Below are 21,820 nucleotides of genomic sequence, written 5' to 3'. Positions count from 1 at the left end.
CATCATCATTGGAGGAGATCACTTATTCATTGTTGAAGGAGAGGATAGCAGGAAGATGAGGAATAGATCCGTTAACGAAGAAGCTCAATTTGGGTTACATTCCATTGGTAGTGGAACCTAAGAGGCAATCATATATTTTGGATGATGAAGATGTGTTTGTTTATCTAACATCAGTGGATAGAGAGCAAAGAAGAAGTATTTTGCATGTGGAAGACATCCAAGAATTGTAAATAGTTCAAATAACCGAGCAATTATCAAGAGTTGGAGAAAGCTCTTGTAGTAGGGATTATAGCGAGCGTGAGAGTGGATATGGAGAAGAAGAGAATGTGGGCACTAGTTTGGAACACAATGAACACCCCCAGAAGAAACAGAAGAGGAGTAGGTTGTAAGCCTTTCGCTTTCAATTTTGATGTGAAGTAGGTTGTAAGCCTTTCACTCTCAGTTTTGATGTTTTTATCGTATGGAAACGATGTGAGGTGAAATTTGTATTTGTGTGTTGTACAACCAAGTGAAACTTTTTTCCTTTACTGGTATAACTATGATAGGTAAACTGAGTAATATGATTGTAAATTCTAAACTTGTTAATAAGTCATGGAAGTAATAAGATAAGATGGTGATTTATTATTAATATTATGATTTAATCAGAATTATAAATATTTCATTTCATTGATTGTTAGCAATCATTTAGGAAATACATTGAGTTCTCATAGCTTTTTTGTTAATACTCACCTCGTTACATTTTAAAATTTGCTACTGGTAGGAAATCAAGTTTATGTGTACATGATCGTATGAGAAATGAACCAAAGAAACATAATATAATTGGTATAACTATAAAATCAGTCATTCAAGTAGAGTATAACTAATATAAATGTAAATAATTAAAAAGTGGGTAAACGACTTATTTCCCCACCAGAAATATCGTATAATAACAGTTACACACGAACTTTCGACCTCGTCTTAATTCCACATATTTAAAGTTATTCAACCTATTACTCCTCAATTCAAAAGATCCAAACACAAACCCACATAAACCAAAATTCTACACTGATTTAACGGTTTGCAATTCAAACCAGATTTGAAACACTTGAACTAAACCAAAAAACAACTCAACCCGACCAAAAACCCGATTTTGCCCAACCTAAACCAGATGCCTCAACTCATCAGAGAATGGCAACGTCGTTTCCAAGCTGTTCGATTCTGTCACTGGCAGCGTGGTTGATGGGGGCAATTGTGGTGGATTGGAGAATATAGATAATATAATTGGTATAACTACAAAATCAGTCATTCAAGTAGAGTATAACTAATATAAATGGAAATAATTAAAAAAGTGCAACTTTGATGTTTTCTGTAAAACAAAAAACTTGGTGAAACTTCGACCACGAAAATCTTTGGATAAAATTTCCCGCCCAACTTTTCGAATCTCGAATTTCCCTCTTCCCAATTTGATAAAACCCCAAAATCGTTTAATCGAAGTATTAAAGACCTTTTTTTTGGTTTTTCTCATTCGCTATCTTCTCCTTTCTCTCTCTTCCCTAATCTATCTCTCTCCCATTCGAACTCCCTCCCAACCCCGAGAGAGAAATAGTGGAGATGTCCGCTTCATCTTCCACGACCAGTGGTCGGAGATGAGTACGAACTCTGGGAATACCTAGTAAGTGTTGGTGCGGAGTGGGCATCACCGAGCTCATCTCCAAAACCAATCAAAACCCATATCGCCGGTATTATCGGTGTATATATGCGGCGTCACTAAGGGTACATCCGTTTAGATTTTGTTATTGAAGGCTTACTCGTTCTTGTTTTAATGGTACGTTTAATCCGTTGTAGCTTGAAAACGACAATCACGCCTTCAAATGGGTTGACGAAGCTTTCACCGATGAGATACAACAGCTGGACAACCAAGTTCGAATGCTAGAAGAAGAAGTTCAATTTCTCAAAGCAACAATAAGGAGTGAAAGTGAACTCAGTGAAGGTCCCAAAATAATGGAGCCCAAGATAAAGATGTCAGGAGGTTGTGTTATTTTTGATGTCGTTGTAGTTCTAGGAATTATGATGTACAAGAGTAATTCCTAAGAGACTTCCAGCTACTTTCTGTTTTTTCTAAGTTTTTTGTAAGTTTCTCTTAAGTTATGCGAAGTTAGATAACTATGTAGTTTGATCTATCGAAAAAGTTTCTATAATTTTTACGATGTTAGACAATTGAGAAAGTACAAGTAACACAAAGTCTGACCTATTTATACGAAACCGAATTTCAACTTTGTCTAAGTATTACAAAGTTGGACAATTGATTAAGTGAAAACACAAATTTTTACCAGTTTATACGAGCACGAACTTGTAGTTCATCTAATTTTTTCGAAGTTGAAAAATTGAAAAAGGTAAAACCACGATGTTTCACCAACATTTGACATAGTTTCACCAACATTTAAACAAAGTTTCACCAAGTTTAAGACAAGTACGAAGATGGAGAACATTGAGATCAACAAGATTTTCAAAAGACCTACAGCCCCATATCGCTGAACATAAGGGTCACTGCTTAGTAGCGACTGCCAGAACTCCTCAACCTCCGGCAAACGCGGGTTGAACCTGAAGTCAGATAATCCACCCTCGGTCTCAAGCCATAGATCAGGAGGACCAAAATAACATGTGTAAATGAGTTTAGTAAACGTTTTACTCAACTATCACTTAGTCAAAAAATTTGCAGAGATCACATACTCATAAACTGCACTTACTCAAAATTTTCCAGACCCTCCACATCTTAAGGACCACAATCACCTGTCCACGACCCTTCATGTTTTCAAGACCATCCCGGAAGGCGTAACCATGAGCGCCAGTTGCCACACATTTTATCTAACTGTCACTATTAAGATAAATTACAGTATAGATAAATTTTGCAGTATAGATAAATTTTTGCTTTGATCATAGGTTACTTTCTACTTACATGTTGTTCCTTATGTAAAACACCATCCTTGGACTTGCAGGGTCATCGAAATGGGCTTCCGTGTTGAAGACCACTCCCATTATATCTACCAGATAAGTGTTACGTTTTCCTTAGTTTCATAAATTTAGACAATCTAAATCACTTAGTTTCACTTACTTATACATAGTTATATTTTTAATACATTAAGCTATACAAATTTCTGAATCCAAGACATGTGAATATATTTTAATTCTAGTAGCATTCATACCTATTGGATAGTTTCGGTCCATGTGGCCCATGTGAGGGATTGCATGGATGTTCTTGAAGTCCATGAAAAGCCGATTGTTCAGAGGATCGATGATGTGGACTTGCGTATTGCGCGTAGCAGATAAATTGAACCGAGAGTTAGTTGCCTGGAAACCTGGATAGGAACGGTTAACTTCTACTCGAAATATTTCCACCCATTTTCCCTCTTGCTTTTCTAGGCCTCGAAACCTATCAGAATTCCCATAAATGGTCATCTCCATCTTGGTTCCCTACATAAATAAAGTACAAGGATCAAGTTTTTATTTTTCACGGTTACATGCTATTAGAATCTCGAGAGATGATGATTTAACACATACCTCTTCATCTGATAGGACATATTTATAGAAAGGCCCACTGTTGGTAACATAGGAATAGAAATGGTAGATCATGTGTATCTTGACTCTGAAACGCCAAGACGTGATCTTGGGGTTATAAGAAACTTCAGAAAGTTTATTGTAGTGTGTCATCTTGTTTGTTGAGAGAGGAGATGATGAATCCTTTCTTTGCTTTTCATTTTGGTGAATTTTGCAAGAGAAATGTTATATCCGGACTGAAGAAGACGATTTAACTTACTGTGGTGGAGTTTAAATGCAATGTTAATGATGATTGTAGACGGTGTAGTGTTGTGGCGTTTAAATGCATGTGTAATTATTATTATAAGAGACTTTTTCATTCGAGACATGCAGTTATTTCGCGGAGTCCATCATTATCATTAATTACAGGTTTTTCCCAAACTAAATACTAACATTTACATTTATTATCTCATATACAGCTAGTTTATGTCATTAAATATATCCACTAATTATAATAAGTTTTGGATACTGATCATTTCTATCAAAATATAACAAGATACTATCTAAATTTCGTTAGGTTTTACAAATATTTATACAATCTAAATTGGTACATTTTTCTTAGTTTCTTAAATTTAGACAATCTAAATAACTCAGTTTTACTTTTATACATAGTGATAAATCTTAATAAATTAAAGTTATACAAATTTCCAAATTCCAGACATGCGACTGTTGCAGTCAGAAGGCGTGTGAGAGAAGTCTTGCTTTCTCAGGGAGTCAATCAAATCACCCTTAAATGGACACGCCGATGCTTGAATCATTAATTACAGGTTTTTTCCCAAACTAAATACTAACATTTACATTTATTATCTCATATACAGCTAGTTTATGTCATTAAATATATCCACTAATTATTTCTATCAAAATATAACAAGACACTATCTAAATTTCGTTAAGTTTTACATAGTTTCAAATATATATACAATTTAAATTGTTACGTTTTTCTTAGTTTCGTAAATTTAGACAATCTAAATAACTCAGTTTCACTTACTTATACATAGTTATAAATCTTAATAAATTAAAGCTATACAAAGTTCCAGTTCCAATTCCAAGAGATGCGACTGTAGGAGAGAGAAATTGTGTCTTCTGAACTCATGTCTCGTCGCGCCGTCTCCCCTTAAATGGAAGAGTTACAACTTGTAGAATAGTTGGGGTAGTAAATCGAGAATTAAATAACATGAAATAAAGTTACAAAATATTAGCATTTCATTTATTAAATAACATGAAATAAAGTTACGAAATATCTCATTTTCTTAACGTTTTACATAGTTTCATATATTGAGACAATCTAATTTTTTTAAATTGTGCTTAGTTTCATGAATTTAGATAATCTAAATCAGTTACTTTCACTTACTTATACACAGTTATATATCTTTATCGCTTAGAGTTTTTCAAAGTTTAAAATCCAACCCATGCGCACTGAGAAGTCATGTCTTCTGAACTCGTGTCTTCTCGAGTCGTCTATCAAATCACCCTTAAGTGGGATAATAAATACTCAATTTATACTTTTCTCTACACGTCAGTTGAACTTCCATACTACATGTATTTCGGTTAGAGGATTATCCCCATTATAAAAGGGTTTATCACCTTCTCCAAATAAGTAAAACGAAAATCTCTCCATTTACTTGATTAAACAAATATATCTCCATGTCGAACAGTAACTTGGCTTCTCTCCCTCCTTCCATGCTTCATAAAATTCTCTCAAAGGTAGCAACAAGCCATCTTCGGGACTTCTATAGTGCAAGAATTGTTTTCTCCGAGTTCAATCAAATTGGCAGAGAAGAATACTTCTACCGATTTGCATATCTCTTTAACTTGAATGACTAGATTAATGAGGCTAATGCTTTAAGGACATCCAGGCTTAGGTGCTACCAAGAGCCGGTAATCTAGAGGCTATCTACATGCGAGGTATGTATGAGTCTTCGTCCTCCATTTACTTGATAAAGGAAGGGGAAAAATCCGTCTTGCTGGTGAGAGAGGATTGTTGTGGGCCAAGTATGTAGATGGAATGCTGAACATAGCGTTTAGTGTTGATGCTAGAGGATTTGTTCACAACTATCCTAGCTTTAGTCGTGAATTTGTTGATCGGATGAATTACATGATCACGACTTCGTTATCCTCAGGCCATTGGGGTTACGAAAAACCTGAGGTGTTTATGTCTCTACTGGAAAGAATAAACCCCAACATCTCACATGATTGTTGGTGCTCCGCAGTAATAGAACCGATGTTTGTAGTCTCCTTAGATGGATCTAGAACACGGTGGACATGCAATCGTTGTTTCTGGCAATGTGCAGCTTGGGACTTCTGCAATGGTATTCACTTGGCCAGTGGGATATTCACTTGACCGCTGGCCACTGGCCAATTGAAGATTAGTTGTGTGTTTATGAGTTATGGCGTGTACTTTTTATCTACTTTTACTAGGTTTATGTAAAATGCATTTCATATAATATAATGTCTCTAGTTTTTCTATATAAAGTAATTTTTATTTATTATTAACACTGTCTCCATAAAAGAACATAATGCAAATGTAAAAGATACAATCAAAACTAGTTGAACTTTGCAAATCAAAAAGTGCGACTTAGTTCAATTTAGAATAATTTTGTAATTGATACAGTTTATATTAGTCGCAGTCTTATACGCTGTACAGTTACACCAAGATTTACAATTACACCAACTCGTACAAAGTTGTCGAAAGTTATGAAGATAGAGATCTGAATTTTATGGATCGGGTCTGGATGGTCCGCGAAATGGTCCTGGTTGGGTTGTAAATACGCAAAATTCTGTTGGTTCCGTGGTTTTTTTAATAATTTTCCGGATTTAATTAAAAATTTATCTATTTTCTAATCTAAATAGCTTCGGAAAGGAGTATATGAGAATTTTTTTTTTTCCGGGCAGGATTACTGGAGCAATTGATTCAATTATTGGGGTGGGGTTGGTTTGGGGTATACGGAGCTAATCTCTCGAAGACTTTCTCCCACCAAAGATCTCTCTTGAACCCAAAAGTTTCTCTGAATCCGTACCCGATCACACGATGGACCCAACCCAAAACCCCAACCCGGTTTACGATATCGTCATACTCGGAGCATCCGGATTCACCGGAAAATACGTCGTCCGGGAAGCTCTCAAGTTCCTCCAAACTCCTTCTTCTCCGTTAAAGTCCCTAGCTTTAGCGGGTCGCAACCCGACCCGGTTAACCCAGTCTCTCGACTGGGCATCCCGCCCGAACCCGCCTCCTTCCTCCGTCGATATCCTCACTGCTGATACGTCAGACCCGGATTCACTTCGCCGTCTCTGTACTCAGACCAAACTCATCCTCAACTGTGTCGGACCGTTCCGTATCCATGGCGATCCCGTCGTCGCCGCTTGTGCCGACTCTGGGTAAAATCGTGTTTTTTTTCTCTGTTTTCACTTGTTACTCTGTGAACTTAAAAAAAGTGACTTATGAGGAGTTGATGCAATCTAAGTAATGGTTAAAGCTTGTAACTTAGATGACAAATATGTAAATCTTGTTATGTTTGGTTTGCTTGTTACATTGGTTCTTTGTTGCCGCTTGTGCGGGGACTCAGGATAAAATCGTCTTTTCCTCTGTTTTCTCTCTCTGGTGTGTAGTTACAGTGTGAACTAAAAAGCTGAACTTTGTGTGTGTTTATGAGTAAGAAGTAATGGTTAGAAACTTGTTATGTTTGGTTTGCTTGTTATATTGTAGGTGTGATTATTTGGATATAAGTGGTGAGCCTGAGTTCATGGAGAGGATGGAAGCTAAGTACCACGAAAGAGCAGAAGAGACTGGCTCTCTAATCGTTTCCGCTTGTGGTTTCGATTCAATCCCTGCTGAGTTGGGTCTCCTCTTCAACTCCAAGCAATGGGAGCCTCCATCGGTTCCTAACCAGATCGAAGCATACCTCGCCTTGGAGTCTACCAAAAAGATTGCTGGAAACTTTGGGACTTACGAGTCAGCGGTTCTGGGTGTTGCCAATGCAGAGAACCTTAAAGAACTGAGACGTTCAAGACCAAGAAAGCCTAGACCATCTGTGAGTTATGAATATGACATCATAATGTAACACTCTTGAAGTGACTAATATTCGTGTATTTGCAGATTCATGGTCCACCGGCTAAAGGACCAACGCTAGAAAACCAGAAGAAGATTGGTCTTTGGGCTTTGAAGCTACCTTCTGCTGATGCAGTAGTTGTTCGTAGAACACTCACAACTCTAACGGAGAAGCCACATGGGCTCCCTGGGCTTAACGAGAGTCCTGATCAGATACAAAAGAGAGAAGCTTTCTGGTCAGCGATCAAGCCGGCTCACTTCGGCGTGAAGATAACATCCAAATCTCTCTTTGGTATATTCCGTTACGTCACACTTGGCGTCTCCCTTGGTCTGCTTTCCAAGTTCTCCTTGGGAAGATGGCTTCTTTTGAAGTTCCCTTCTGTTTTTAGCCTCGGTTGGTTCCAGAAGAAAGGTCCTAGTGAAGAAGAGGTGGAGAGCGCTACGTTTAAGATGTGGTTCATTGGTCGTGGCTACAGCGAAGAGAGTCTTGTCTCGGAAGGAAAGACAAAGCCTGACATGGAGATTATCACGAGAATCTCGGGACCTGAGATTGGGTACATAACCACACCGATAGCGCTTGTGCAATGCGGTTTGATAGTGTTGGGCCAGCGCGAAAGCCTAGTTAAGGGAGGAGTCTACACACCAGGGATTGTGTTTGGTTCATCCGATATCCAGCAGCGACTTGAAGACAATGGCATATCCTTTGAGGTCATTTCAAAGAACAAGATCCAAGACTAGAAAGTGATAGTTCCTCTTCTCATGCTTTTCTTTTCTGTTTCGCAAGTTGTGTTTGGTCCACCCAAGTAGCTTGTCTATGAGAGGACAGTTTAGTCTTTAAGTTGTAATAAAGTGAAAACTTTGCTCAGTAAACTTAAACTGGAAACAGAGCATCCTCTTGAAAAAAATTGGATGGTGAGAAAATTGTCTATCATTTACCAAAATTGCAGTCCATTGCCACAAAAAGATTGTTGAGAAAGTGATTTGTTTGTGGCATTTGCCTTTAGATACTTGCTGTTGCCTCTGCACTTGCACATGAGATATGCCGTTTTAAGCCATTGAAGTGTTTGCAGGATCAGCTGACCAATTCATGATAACTCTTTTGTGGCTGATGTTCTGAAACAAAACTTTTGAAGGAGCGGAAACAGAGGACTCAGGAAAGAGAAAGGTCGTCGCGGGAAAGAAGCTTTCCAGATATGGAAGTAGCTGGACTGAAAAGCAACTCCAAGCTAAAATCAGGACCAGATATTGATCTTCCATTACCACCAACTTTATCTAGCTCTCCTATGGAAAACTGCAGGAGCAAAACTAGCTACTGATATAAGCAATGTCAATGAGAATAGTAATGGTTTAAAGGATTTGGAGAAACTTCACCTGAAGCAAGCCATTGGTTATAAAAGCAGTGTTGAAGCAAGTATAAAAGAGCCGGCTTCCAATCATTTTCTGGTAGAATGTGATGCGTATGTCTCCACTCACCTATCCAAAAATCATCATATGCTTTATAAATCATCTTATCAAACATTAATTGTCTGAAAGATCCTGTTTTCTTTTTGTGAACTTACTCTCACAGGTTTGTCAAAGTAGAAATCAAGACATGTTTTCTCGTCGATGACGGAACTCTCTGTATCCATTTGAACAACAAGACGCGGCTCTTCTCCGTCTGTTAACACCTCATCCTCCTCTGAATCACAGTTTATATGGGATATATAGTACCGTGGACTCGAGCTTCTACAGTAGCCTTTCTTGAATTGTCTACAACAACCTCTTGCGAGTTCTACAGATGGTCTATACATCTCATTTGGAACCTAACGTCAGAAACACAGTCAGCACTGCATCAAAGTGTACATATCAAGCAGAAACAGTCTCTACAATGCATCAGAACCTATATATCAAGCAGAAACAGAGTCTACAAGGCATATATCAAGCGGAAACAGGAGTCTATAATGCATATATTAAGCAGAAACAGAGCCTATAAATATAATGCATCATTTTTTATATCAATAAGAAGCATATTATATGCATCAGAATCGATATACCAAGCAGAAACAGAGTCTACACTGCATCGAAAATATATATACCAAGTAGAAACAGAGTGTACAACGCACTCTAGAGCCTATAAATCAAGCAGAAACAGAGTAAGTGAGGCATCAAGGTGTATTAATATATCAAGCAGAAACTGAGTCTACAATAAATCAGTCTGTATGTATTAATAAGAACAGATTTTGTGACACATAAAAATGTATATGTTAAGCAGAAAGAGAGTCTGTGACGCCTCAAAATGTACTATAAATTAAGCAGAAACCGAGTCGTCAATGGATCAGTAAGTAATTATTATTACCTCCTGAAGTTCTGAGACCACAAAGAACACGGAATCAACGTTGGCTGTGTCATAAAGTCTAATTCTTAGCAACTCTCTGCTATGTTCTTGAGGTAATCTAACCTCTGGAGGTCCTTTTCCAATTCCCTTACCAAGTAAATGTGACCAGTATTTCACGTAACGACGCTGGCTAGGTATTGAAACCTGTCATGGAAGTAATCAAGAGACTTAATGAACGGTTTATTTTAAATGTTATAAAATTCGTAGAGGACTTACTCCATTATTGTTAGTGGTTCTTCTACTTGCATACATCTCAAGAGCTTCTTCAGCTGACATTCCACCATACACAAGGTACGCTGATACCATTAGCCCTGTCCTACCTTTCCCTGCCTGCACAATGAACATTAGTATCTGATGGTGCAAAAAATGTCAGATAAAGCAGTTTTCCTGAACAAATACCATGCAATGGACAACGGCTATGTTTTTAGGATCTAGTGAGAGCCAAGAATGAACACTTTGGCAGAAAATTTGGATCATTTTAAGAGATGGGACGTGGTTGTCATCAAATGGGAATCTCTCCACGCGTCCATAGAAGTTCTCTGGATCATAACATTCCTCTATGCATAGATTATAAATCTGACCAAAATTGTAAGAACAATGCTTTAAGGAATGAATGGTTAATGTTTTGATTGATGAGTTGTCTTACTGACCTTGTAATGATCAGGGTGTCGCATATCGAGTACGGACTTGACTTGCCAAAGAGGGTTTCTATAAACTGCTCTCATTCGTTCAGCGGGAAAAGACATAGCCAACAGTTTGTCGGATATGTTACATATCATATGTAAGACATGTCGAGATCGTATCCACAGGCGATTAACCGCCTTCGTTTCTTGGACACCAAGTTACGTAGGTAATAACTTGTGGTTAGGTACGTTAGAATGTGAACCCTTGTTAGTTGAAGAGTTGATTTCTCTTTTCCCGGCCCTCTTGAGAGCTTTAGACCCATTCTGAAGACAAAATAAAAGTTAGGTTAGGTAGCTTGTGTCGCAAGAAAAAGTGATTGAAAAGGGTTTTTTTATTACCTGAAGAATTGATCATGAAGGTTGAGGAATGGATTTTCAGGTTCCCAAATTGAAGGGAGATGGGAACCCGAGAAAGAAGAAGAAGAAGAGGGACGTGAGGCGAAACAAAAAGGAAAATGTTTTAACTTATTTTTTTGGAGAAAAATGAGTTTTGTTTTACCTGAAAAATGGAGACACGCGATGAACAACGACGCAACTCCATTATTGGAGCTCCTGAAATCTAGCAAAGTTTTTCTTTTTATAGTTAGGGCTCTGAAACTCTCTCTCTCTATCTCTCTCCACTTCTTTCTCTCTCTACCCGTAGACGTTTGTTTTGCCGGGAATTGTAAGATGGTGCTTAAGAACAATGATCCTGTTTTTTTTTTGCCAACAATAATTAAAACTATACAGAGTTAGCCGCCAATTCCGAAAACTCGTGCTAAACGAACGACATAGCACGCAGTAGAAGGATAATTTTGAGCATCCTGAGTAAATTTGTCCTCTTCTCGTGCAAGTTGAACTTAGATCACCTCGTGCAATTTTTTAAAAAAATATTATAAATAAAATTTAGAGCCCGATTAACATGAATACAATGTTGATTCCAGACCCGATTTCGACCAAAAGCTTATCTTGAATCAAATATCATAAAACCAGCTTCGCATCAACCACATAAACCGACGCATCCCGCTAGCCAATTCTAAAATCACTAGATAACCGATTCTCTTTCTCAACCGTTGGCACTAAACACCGGGAATTGTGGGTTTTGCTTTGTTTCCTTGGCTGTCGGCATTCCCGGGAAAGACGCCTGAGGTAGCTGGGTCTCGGGATCTCTTCGAACCCTATCATCTCCATGTTCCAACGAGAGCAAGACAGTCAATTGAAGAGGGAGTTACGAACAGCCATACCTTATGGCGAGCCACCGCAACAAGAACTATACAACCTCTTCAATGACATCACAGACAGACAGGTACATGCTATACGGACCCGGACCTCCTGCGAGCAGAAGAGAAACGCCGGACCAAGCTAAGTGAAGATGTATAGTCAAGACGGAGCTGTAGTAGTTCATGAAGCACGACATGAACTACAACATCAGATGAGGATACAAGAAACTGGTCGAGTGAGTTAATGAGCATTCAAGGAAAAATTACCGAAGGAGTCAGTTTAAAGAAAGAATTGGAGAAGAAGCAATCTAACTCAGAAAAATGAAGATTGGCTTATTCGCTGAAGAAGAAGATAAGGAAAGTTTCCATTAAATAGATTTTACGTCTAGGGTTTCTCCTCTAAAGAATATAAAGAGGAGGCTTGGCACGGTGTGACGTTTTAACACACAAAGAGAGCTTTTAGCAAAGGAGGTTTGCAAGTCCGAATAAGGAGAAGCAAAGCCACTAGGGGTTAAGGGTTTGAGTGGTTCATAGACTACGTGAAGTCTGTGAACGAGTAAGACTAGTCAACAAGTCAAGGGTTGTCTTGAGCTTGCTTGAAGGATTGCTTTTAAGAAGAACTTGTATATGCTTTTAAAAGGATTAATCTAGTCGAATTCATTGAAAAGAAATATCCCTGTATTACTGTGTGTTTTAGTTAGTGTAGCTTGATTATCTTACATCAACAAGTGGTATCAGAGCGGGTATCTGTATTTGTTATTTTTAAACAGGTAAGATCCTGCGGAGTAAGATGGAAACCTACCGTGAGATGTTGTCGCACTTAAGGGTGATCCTTGAAGTAGGAAACTACAGCTTTTGGAAGGCTCGGATGAAGGCGACGATCAAGGGGATAGATCCTCTGGCGTGGAAAGCTGTGGAATCTGGGTGGACGGCACCTGTTGCCAGAGGTGATGATGGAACTGATGTACCAAAGGGAGAAGAGCTCTGGACGGATGAAGAAAACAAGATGGCTAAATTCAATGCGAGAGCTCTTACTGTTATTCACTGCAGTGTAGCGAGAAAGCAATTTGAGCTAATTCAAGGGTGTGAGTCAGCAAGAGATGCATGGAACATTCTCCAAGTACATTTTGAAGGAACACTGAAGGTTCAGAGCTCCAGAAAAGACATGCTTGCAACCAGATTTGAGGAACTTAAAAGGGATGAACATGAATCGATTTGTGACTTCAGCTCCAAGCTCAGCACACTAGCTCAGGAAGCATTAACTCTTGGTAAAAAATACAAAGAAAAGAAGCTAGTGAAGAAGTTCCTATGGTGTCTACCAGCTAAGTTCATGCCATACAAGGCAGCTATGAGCGTTTCTCTGAACACTGACGAGATGACGTTTGATGAAGTAGTCGGGATTCTTCAAGCTCATGAAATGGAGGTTTCTGGTGGAAAGAAGGAAAAAAGAATCGCTTTAGCATCAGTGGAAAAAACTGAAGCTGCGGATAATGATCCAGTAAGCCTATTGGTCAGGCGATTTGACAGAGCTCTACGCAAGGTAGAGCAAGGACAGAAGAGGTTTGTTCCAGGAAAGAAGACAGCTGCTGAATCTGACAAGGGGAACAAGAAGGCTGATGTCAAGTGCTATGAATGCAAGGGAAACGGTCACTTCAGAACCGATTGTCCAACAGTCAAAAGAAGAGAATTTCAGTGTCATGGATGTCAAGGTTTTGGACATACTCAGGCTGAGTGTGAGGCAGATGGAAAAAGAAAAAAGGAAAGATCCATGATTGGAATCGATGACAGTAACTCAGAAAGTGACAGTGAGGAAGAGTTGAATAACTTTGTGGCATTTCTTGGGATAACTGACTTTGAATCAGGCTCTGAAAGCGATGGTGAACCAGAAAGAGAGTTAGATGAAAGCTACAAGGAGGTGCGTGAAACACTAATCAAACTCAGTATGGAGAACCTCTCACTCATTAAGGAAAAAGAAAGGTTGGAAGCTGAACTGTCCCTTGTTCGAGGTGAACTACAAAGAGAAGCTGGATTGGCTAAGGAGAGTGTCGGATTAATCAAGGAAAAACTAATTCTTGCCAAACAAGCTGAAGAACTCAGACATGAAGTGGTAGCTGAGAAACAGGTGTCAGCAGATCTCCAGACAAAACTCGATCATCAGAACAAAAACATCAAGATGCTCACTGGAACCAAGCAACTAGACAAGATTCTGTGTGCTGGGAGAACAGAAAGCTCGCACATGGGTTTGGGCTACACTGGGAGGCAGACTAATAATACAGGACAGACACAATTTGTGTCAGGAGGCTATGCACATGGAGAGGAATTCAACTCTAAGCCAACTCTGCATCAGACTACTAGGTGTTTCTTCTATGGAAAGTTCGGACACTACAAAAGGTTCTGCTATAAGTACCTCAACAGGGTCAATCAAATGTGGAAGCAACGGAAATTCTGGAGGATTGGGAAAACAAATCAAGTCTGGATGAAGAAGACTGATCTTTATTCAGGAGCAGCTAACAGTGGAGCTGGTGGAGTTTGGTGTAACATGGCACGCGTCACAGATGAGCTGGATTCAGATGAACCATCGTATTTTGACAGCGGTTGTTCCAGACATATGACAGGCAATGCTGAGTATCTCAAAGAAGTGTCAAAAGTTAAAGGTGGAAAGGTTACCTTTGGAGATGGAGGATATGGAATCATCAAAGGCAAAGGCATCACGTGCAACTCAGAGTTACCTAAGCTAGCAAATGTGTACTTCGTCAAAGGATTAAAAGCAAATCTGATTAGTGTTAGTCAATTGTGTGATGAAGGACTCACTGTAGTATTCTCAGCGACTGACTGTCGTGCAATAAATGCATATGGCGTGACGATTTTGCAAGGAATCAGATCTGGTAACAACTGCTACATGTGGGTAAAGAAGATCAAATGCATGACAGCGCAAGGAAATGTTGAACTATGGCATCAAAGATTGGGACACATGAATGTCAGGAATATGACAAATCTGGTGCATAAGGATCTAGTTAGGGGAGTACCGAAGCTCCGATTTGATGACAAGATGGTGTGTGGAGCTTGCAATCAGGGAAAGCAAGTAAAAGTTCAACACAAGAAGGTTCCAGATGTACAAGCTTCAGCACCACTTGATCTAATTCATATGGATCTTGTGGGGCCAATGCAGAAAGAGAGCATTGGAGGCAAAAAGTATGTATTTGTGCTGGTAGATGACTACACTCGATTCACTTGGGTTCGATTCATCAGAGAGAAATCAGAAACTGCAGAAAGCTTCAAAATCCTGGCTCTTCAACTCATAAATGAAAGAGGAGGAATCAAAAACATACGCAGTGATCATGGTGGAGAATTTGAGAATGGAGTTACGATGGAATTCTGTGTACAAAAGGGCATTAGTCATCAGTTTACAGCACCAAGAACCCTGCAGCAGAATGGAGTGGTTGAACGAAAGAACAGGACTCTACAGGAGATGGCTCGTGCAATGATTCACGGAAACAAAATACCTCAGAGATTATGGGCAGAGGCACTGAGTACTGCATGCTACATCATTAACCGAGTTTATGTTCGAAAAGGGACCACAAAAACTCCTTATGAAATGTGGAATGGAAAGACACCTAATATTGGTTATTTTCATGTTTTTGGTTGCAGGTGCTACATCCTAAATGACAAGGACTATCTTGGAAAATTCGACTCCAGAAGTGATGAGGGAATCTTTCTGGGTTATTCAGGAACTAGCACAGCTTACCGAGTTTACAACAAGAGATCAGCAGTCATCGTGGAATCCGTGAATGTGGTGTTTGATGACATGACATCTGTAACTTGGGAGCAATGAGAGTCAGATGAAGACACTGAAAAGGAGGAAACCCGGGTCAGTGACAAATCACCTGAAGAAAGCAAGACAGAAGGGGCTGTAATTGAATCAGAAGCTTCCATTCCTCAACAAGTCATTCAGCAAGTTCATCAGAATCATTCAGTGTCAGATGTCATTGGAGGAGTTGAGGAAGGTCGCAAAACTCGTGGAAAAGTGATCAACTTCAGGGACATGGTTCATTTTGCATGTTTTGTCTCCGTTGTCGAACCTAAGACACATACTGAAGCACTTCGAGATGAGTATTGGATTGTTTCCATGGAGGAAGAGTTGGAACAATTCACACGGAATGATGTATGGGAGTTGGTGGCTCGACCTAATGGAGTCAACATTGTTGGAACCAAGTGGATCTTCAAAAACAAAACAGATGAACATGGAGAAGTGGTTCACAATAAGGCACGACTTGTAGCACAAGGTTACTCACAAATCGAAGGAGTTGATTTTGAAGAGACCTTTGCTCCAGTTGCAAGACTGGAATCCATACGATTATTTCTGGGGATGGCATGTATACTTAACTTCAAGGTGTATCAAATGAGAGTGCCTTCTTAAATGGGATACTGCAAGAAGAAGTGTATGTAGAATAACCAAAGGGGTTTGAGGATCCAATCCATCACAATCATGTGTACCTACTTAAGAAAGCTCTGTATGGATTGAAGCAGACACCTCGGGCTTGGTATGAGAGACTTACTGGATTCCTTGTGGATGGTGGTTACATCAGAGGAAGTATAGACAATCATAATTGTTGTTCAGATCTATGTGGATGATATAATCTTTGGGAGCACATCTCAATCAATGGTAGACGAGTTTGTGAAGAACATGACACAAGAATTTGAGATGAGTATGTGTGGTGAGCTGAAGTACTTCTTGGGGCTACAGATTGATCAATCAGAGAAAGGAGTATTTATATCTCAAGCCGCATATGCACAAAGTCTGGTGAAACGATTTGGACTTACGGACAACAAGATCTCCAAAACACCTATGAGTGCCACCTTGAAACTTGCACGCGATGAAGCAGGAGAGGATGTTGACACAAAGCTTTATCGAGGGATGATTGGGAGTTTACTATATCTCACTACTAGTAGACCGGATCTATCGTTCAGTGTTGGGGTCTGTGCGAGATATCAAGCTAAACCGAAGGTGTCTCACCTAAATGATGTGAAGAGAATCATCAAGTATGTCAAAGGAACAGAGAACCTTAGAGTGTACTACTAAGAAACTCGAATGAGAACTTGGTGGGCTACTGTGATGCAGACTGGGCAGGATGTGCTGATGACAGGAAAAGCACAAGTGGAGGATGTTTCTTTCTTGGAAACAATCTCATTTCATGGCTGAGTAAGAAGCAAAACTGTGTATCACTTTCTACAGCAGAAGCAGAATATATCGCTATGGGAAGCTGTTGTTCACAACTGATCTGGATGAAACAAATGTCAGCTGATTATGGAATGCACTTTGGTCCTCTTCTTATATACTGCGACAATAAAAGTGCAATCAATATCTCAAAGAATCCAGTTCAGCATTCGCGAACAAAGCACATTGACATCAGACACCATTTCATCAGAGAATTAGTTGAAGACAATCAGGTAGTCATCGATCATGTAGTTACTGATTCTCAATTTGCTGATATATTTACTAAATCTCTTGAATACACTCGTTTTATTACTCTAAGAAATGCAATTGGAGTGTGTAAGCTTGACCATTGAGTCAAGATGTGCAGATGTTAGTGCAGGCACTTGCTCAGGATGTACGTATAATTCAGATTATGTTTGGACCTGAGAGCGTTGTGGAAAAGAGCTGCTTGATGTGTCGTCAATGTGTGAGGTACAGATTTCGCGTCAATCTGTGACCCTTCCCTAATCTTAAAAGAGCCAGTTATGTTTCAGAAAAAAAAAAAAAAAAAAAAAAAAAAAAAAAGGGAAAACGAAAAAAAAAAGGGAAACAAGGGTGACAATATGGGTTTCACAGCACGCGGATAAAGGTTGAAAACCCACATGATTGATAAAGGCATGGCAATGTGAAAGCTAGCCATAAAAAGATAATCAGGTGCACCAGATCATAAAATCTTCAAAGAGTGATACGTGCAACCTGAATCAAGTGCTGAGCCAAGTCTTGCAGTACTCATCGTAAAAGGTACAAAGAATTTTTTTTAAAAAAATTATGAGATCAAGATTGGCCAATTGGGAGTTTGTTAACTCGTGTTTGATTACTATTCTGAAAGTCTTGTGATACACGATTAATTCACAAAGGAGCTTGAATGACTTTGGGTTTGGATGAGAGATTTTGAAAGTACAGGTCAAATAAGGAAAAAGGTTAACAAGGAGGGACCGAAGTTGCAATTTCGGAAAAGTTGATTGAGTTTCCCTCTTAAAGGACGTTGTGAATCAGAAACCCTAAACGGTTACTGTTTCAAATCAAGAACTGCTCCTCACCGTCTCTTTTGCTCTCAATCAAAAAGGCGATTTCTTGACATCTATGGTGAGAACGAAGAAGATGGCTAAACGTGATGTTGCAATTACTTCCTTGTCACATGCAGAGGATGAATCCCCAAGGCCTAACCTCTCTGATGAAGGATCTGAGGCAACTCCTCTGAGAAACGAGTTACCGACAACGAACCTGCTCCCAGAGGTCACAGAGGAACTAGACGAGTTCAACACTGCACATGAGAAGGCTCTGTATGACGAAAGCGGTGATCAGCAAGTCTCCTCTGTCCAAGAAGAAGTTCCGGTTGCTCCAAATGCTACGACATCGACGACCCAGCGCCGCCTAAATCTCCATCTGCCCCACTCGACGCTACGCCATCTGAATCACTCAGATCTGAAAATCCAAATCAGGGAACCGACCCTCTTTTGCTTCTTTGCCCTGATGAAAAGATTGACTCTGGTGACAAGGCAGAAGAGCAGAGTCAGCATCGATCTGAGGCAAGGGCAGAGGATGTAGATTCTCTCGGGTCATCGGCTGAAGAAATCACTAAGAAACGAAGCAGGAAAAAGCGGGTGATGAAGAAATTGGGATTAGGATCTTCAAAGCGACGCAAGACGAGTAAATCTGGCGTCTCTAAGTCCACATCTAAGGCACCATCGACTGATGAGTTGAGTCCTCCAGTCCTTGTTCAGAATACCTCTGTTTCAAGCCGTGTTCGATCCAGGAAAGCGTCTGAGAGAAGTGTTGCGGCTGAAGTATCCCCATTCACCGAGAGGATTCAGCAATTTATGCGTCGGAGCCTCATAGCCGAGAGATCCGTGGATATGACTGAGAAGGATCAGTGGGGATATGTTGAGATCATCGCAAAAGGTTCTATGGGAACAACAGTCTCAGCTCTTGGAAACTAAGTTGAACAAGTCGTTGCTGAGTTATATGCTGGTCTTCCTGATACAAAGGTTGAAGCAGATGCAGAGGAGATAGCGGTCCAAGTGCGTGGTCAAACATATGAGTTCTCTCCAACAATGATCAACGAGGCTCTGCATGTCGAACCTCTGGATGAAAAGTCTGAGTTGGCTGAGTTTCTCACTGAAGGAACTCGAAAAGAATGGGACAATCTGACCACTGCTGACTTGTCTCACCGCTACGGTGCCCTCATGATCATTGCTGCCTACAATTGGATCTCATCTACACACAAGACACATGTCTTTGTTGATCGAGCAAGGTTGATCTACAAGATGGCTCGAGGAATCCGAGTTGATATGGGAAGATTGATCTTCAGGCAAGTCATGAATCTTGGTGTGGTGCAGAAGAATGACTCTCGCTGGTTGATATTTCCTCGCTTGATCATGAGTGTCCTCCAGAAGCAACATCGTGTCTCTCTTCTCTCGGGTGAGAAAGCTCAGGGCCCAGTGGTCTATACAAAGGACAAACGGGTTGGTGAGATCTATGAACAGCGCCTCGCTAAGGCAAAGGGTAAGGCAAAAAAGGGAGGGGAAGGAAAACCTTCTTCAAGGTCAGCTCACGTGTCATACCCTCTGCCATCATCCTCGAGTGCTCCACCTTCGAGCACCACCACAGGACCGCGACGTTTCAGTGTGCATGACCTTGGCTATATTTCCATACCTCAAGGAGTGCTGACTCAGGATGATCTTCACACGGTCTTACAGCAAACCACCCGAGCTCTTCAAGCACTGACTGACATTGTTCAGGATCTGAGTCGCTCTGTTGCAGGTTAGTAACGTCTTATTCTTTTGAGACTCTTGTGTGTACATTTGTTTTTAACCCTTGTGCTCACAAGCAGGGGGAGAAGATGAGGATTAAAATGAAGAAGGGCTAAGTTTATGGGGGAGCAACCTTTTATGTTTATCTGCTTTATGTACTTTCCGATTGCACCACTTGCTGCAATTGTGTTTATCTTATTATTCAGACTGATCATGGTTTATGGGGGAGTATTTATGTGTGTTGTCTTTGTTAAGATGTATTAAATACTTGAACCCAACTATTAGGATAATATAAGTATATTTTTGGTTGCTTCATGCCTATATGAGTTTGCTCTTGTTTGTTGTGAATCCCTGTGTTGTGTGTGTGACTTCATCTTAGGTACTTGTGAGACGCAAGGATTAAAAAGGGGGAGATTGAAGATGTATAGTCAAGACGGAGCTGTAGTAGTTCATGAAGCACGACATGAACTACGACATCAGATGAGGATACAAGAAGCTGGTCGAGTGAGTAAATGAGCATTCAAGGAATAATTACTGAAGGAGTCAGTTTAAAGAAAGAATTGGAGAAGAAGCAATCTAACTCAGAAGAAAGAAAGATTAGCTTATTCGCTGAAGAAGAAAATATGGAAAGTTTCCATTAAATAGATTTTATGTCTAAGGTTTCTCCTCTAAAGAATATAAAGAGGAGGCTTGGCACCGTGTGGCCGGTTAACACACAGAGAGAGCTTTTAGCAATAGTAGGTTTGGAAGTCCGAATAAGGAGAAGCAAAGCCACTAGGGGTTAAGGGTCTGAGTGGTTCATAGACTACGTGAAGTCTGTGAACGAGTAAGACTAGTCAACAAGTCAAGGGTTGTCTTGAGCTTGCTTGAAGGATTGCTTTTAAGAAGAACTTGTATATGCTTTTAAAAGGATTAATCTATTCGAATTCATTGAAAAGAAATATCCCTGTATTACTCTGTGTTCTAGTTAGTGTAGCTTGATTATCTTACATCAACACTAAGCACCCGCTAAAGGACAATCCAAGAACCAGGTTGAATCACCGCTACTCTCTGACCGATGAGCCCCTAAACCTGCACAGAAAAGACTAGCTACACCACCACACAAGACCAAGTTAACTCTTGAGGCATTGGGATGTGAGCATAGACCAAGAGCAACACCATGACGATCAACAACTTACCGGAGAACCGCCACACCATTTGAAGTCTTCGAGAACCAAAGAGCAATAATCTGAACCGTTATGCTCCATTGTTAGGGTCAAAAACGGTTACGACGAAGTTAACGTCCAAATCCCCGAAGAAGAAAAACGTAGAAAAATTCTTTGGCAAATATATTTGCAAAATAGATTCTTCTTTATTCCAAACCTTTGCGGAAGAAATGCGAATCATCGGACAAGAGCTCGAGAAGGATCGTTACGCAGCGACCAAACGCGTACTCTGCTCGGTCGCTACGTAGCAACCGAGTTCGAGCCAAAGCTCAGTCGCTACATAGCGACCAAACGCCCATTCCGCTCGGTCGCTACGTAGCGACCGAGCTCGAACCAAAGTTCGGTCGATACGTAGCGACCAAGCTCTTCCGAAACGTCGATACGACATCAGTCCATGCATTCTCGTCTACCCTTCGATGCTATCTCCCTAATACCGTAGCGAACCCATCTCACGTTCCCCGCCATTTCTAAGTTATCAATCAAACTTTACCGTAAAAACTGCGGAAAGTTCGTTCTTTATCGAAAGAAGCCGTAATAAATGCTTCGAGTCGAAAGACGGCCCAAAGGGACCTAAGACACGACTCGAGGCCCAATTTGCGATTTCTTAACCAACAGCCGTAAACTGCATGTCAGTTTACGCTTGGTCCGCAAGGGAAGATAAATGTCAAGTTTCCGCTGATAAATACGAAATTTTGAAGATAATTACGAAGATCGGAAAAAATGGAATATCTCCG

The 21,820-nt window shown here is 40.1% G+C and overlaps 2 protein-coding genes across 2 annotated transcripts; one reads left to right on the top strand and one right to left on the bottom strand.

Annotated features, from left to right (window-relative positions):
- The first annotated feature begins 6,487 nt into the window (after positions 1 to 6,487).
- Positions 6,488 to 8,549, top strand: LOC106342630 (probable mitochondrial saccharopine dehydrogenase-like oxidoreductase At5g39410). Its single transcript, XM_013781622.1, has 3 exons — positions 6,488 to 6,948; positions 7,277 to 7,601; positions 7,667 to 8,549. The coding sequence occupies exons 1-3, from the start codon at positions 6,602 to 6,604 to the stop codon at positions 8,354 to 8,356; spliced, it is 1,362 nt and encodes a 453-aa protein (XP_013637076.1). The 5' UTR covers positions 6,488 to 6,601; the 3' UTR covers positions 8,357 to 8,549.
- A 5-nt stretch (positions 8,550 to 8,554) lies between these two features.
- LOC106342631 (putative tyrosine-protein phosphatase TPTE) lies at positions 8,555 to 11,131 on the bottom strand. The gene is given in 9 exon segments (XM_013781623.1): positions 8,555 to 8,909; positions 8,990 to 9,091; positions 9,178 to 9,420; positions 9,954 to 10,136; positions 10,209 to 10,322; positions 10,392 to 10,568; positions 10,643 to 10,771; positions 10,774 to 10,939; positions 11,015 to 11,131. Coding segments are annotated over 8 exon segments (1,254 nt in total). The 5' UTR covers position 10,939; positions 11,015 to 11,131; the 3' UTR covers positions 8,555 to 8,768.
- Positions 11,132 to 21,820: the final 10,689 nt, after the last annotated feature.

Source organism: Brassica oleracea, chromosome C4 (genome assembly GCF_000695525.1).
Source record: "Brassica oleracea var. oleracea cultivar TO1000 chromosome C4, BOL, whole genome shotgun sequence".
NCBI classification, from domain to species: Eukaryota; Viridiplantae; Streptophyta; class Magnoliopsida; order Brassicales; family Brassicaceae; genus Brassica; species Brassica oleracea.
The sequence above is the reverse complement of the archived record's forward strand: the minus strand, read 5'-3'. Positions and strand labels throughout refer to the sequence as shown.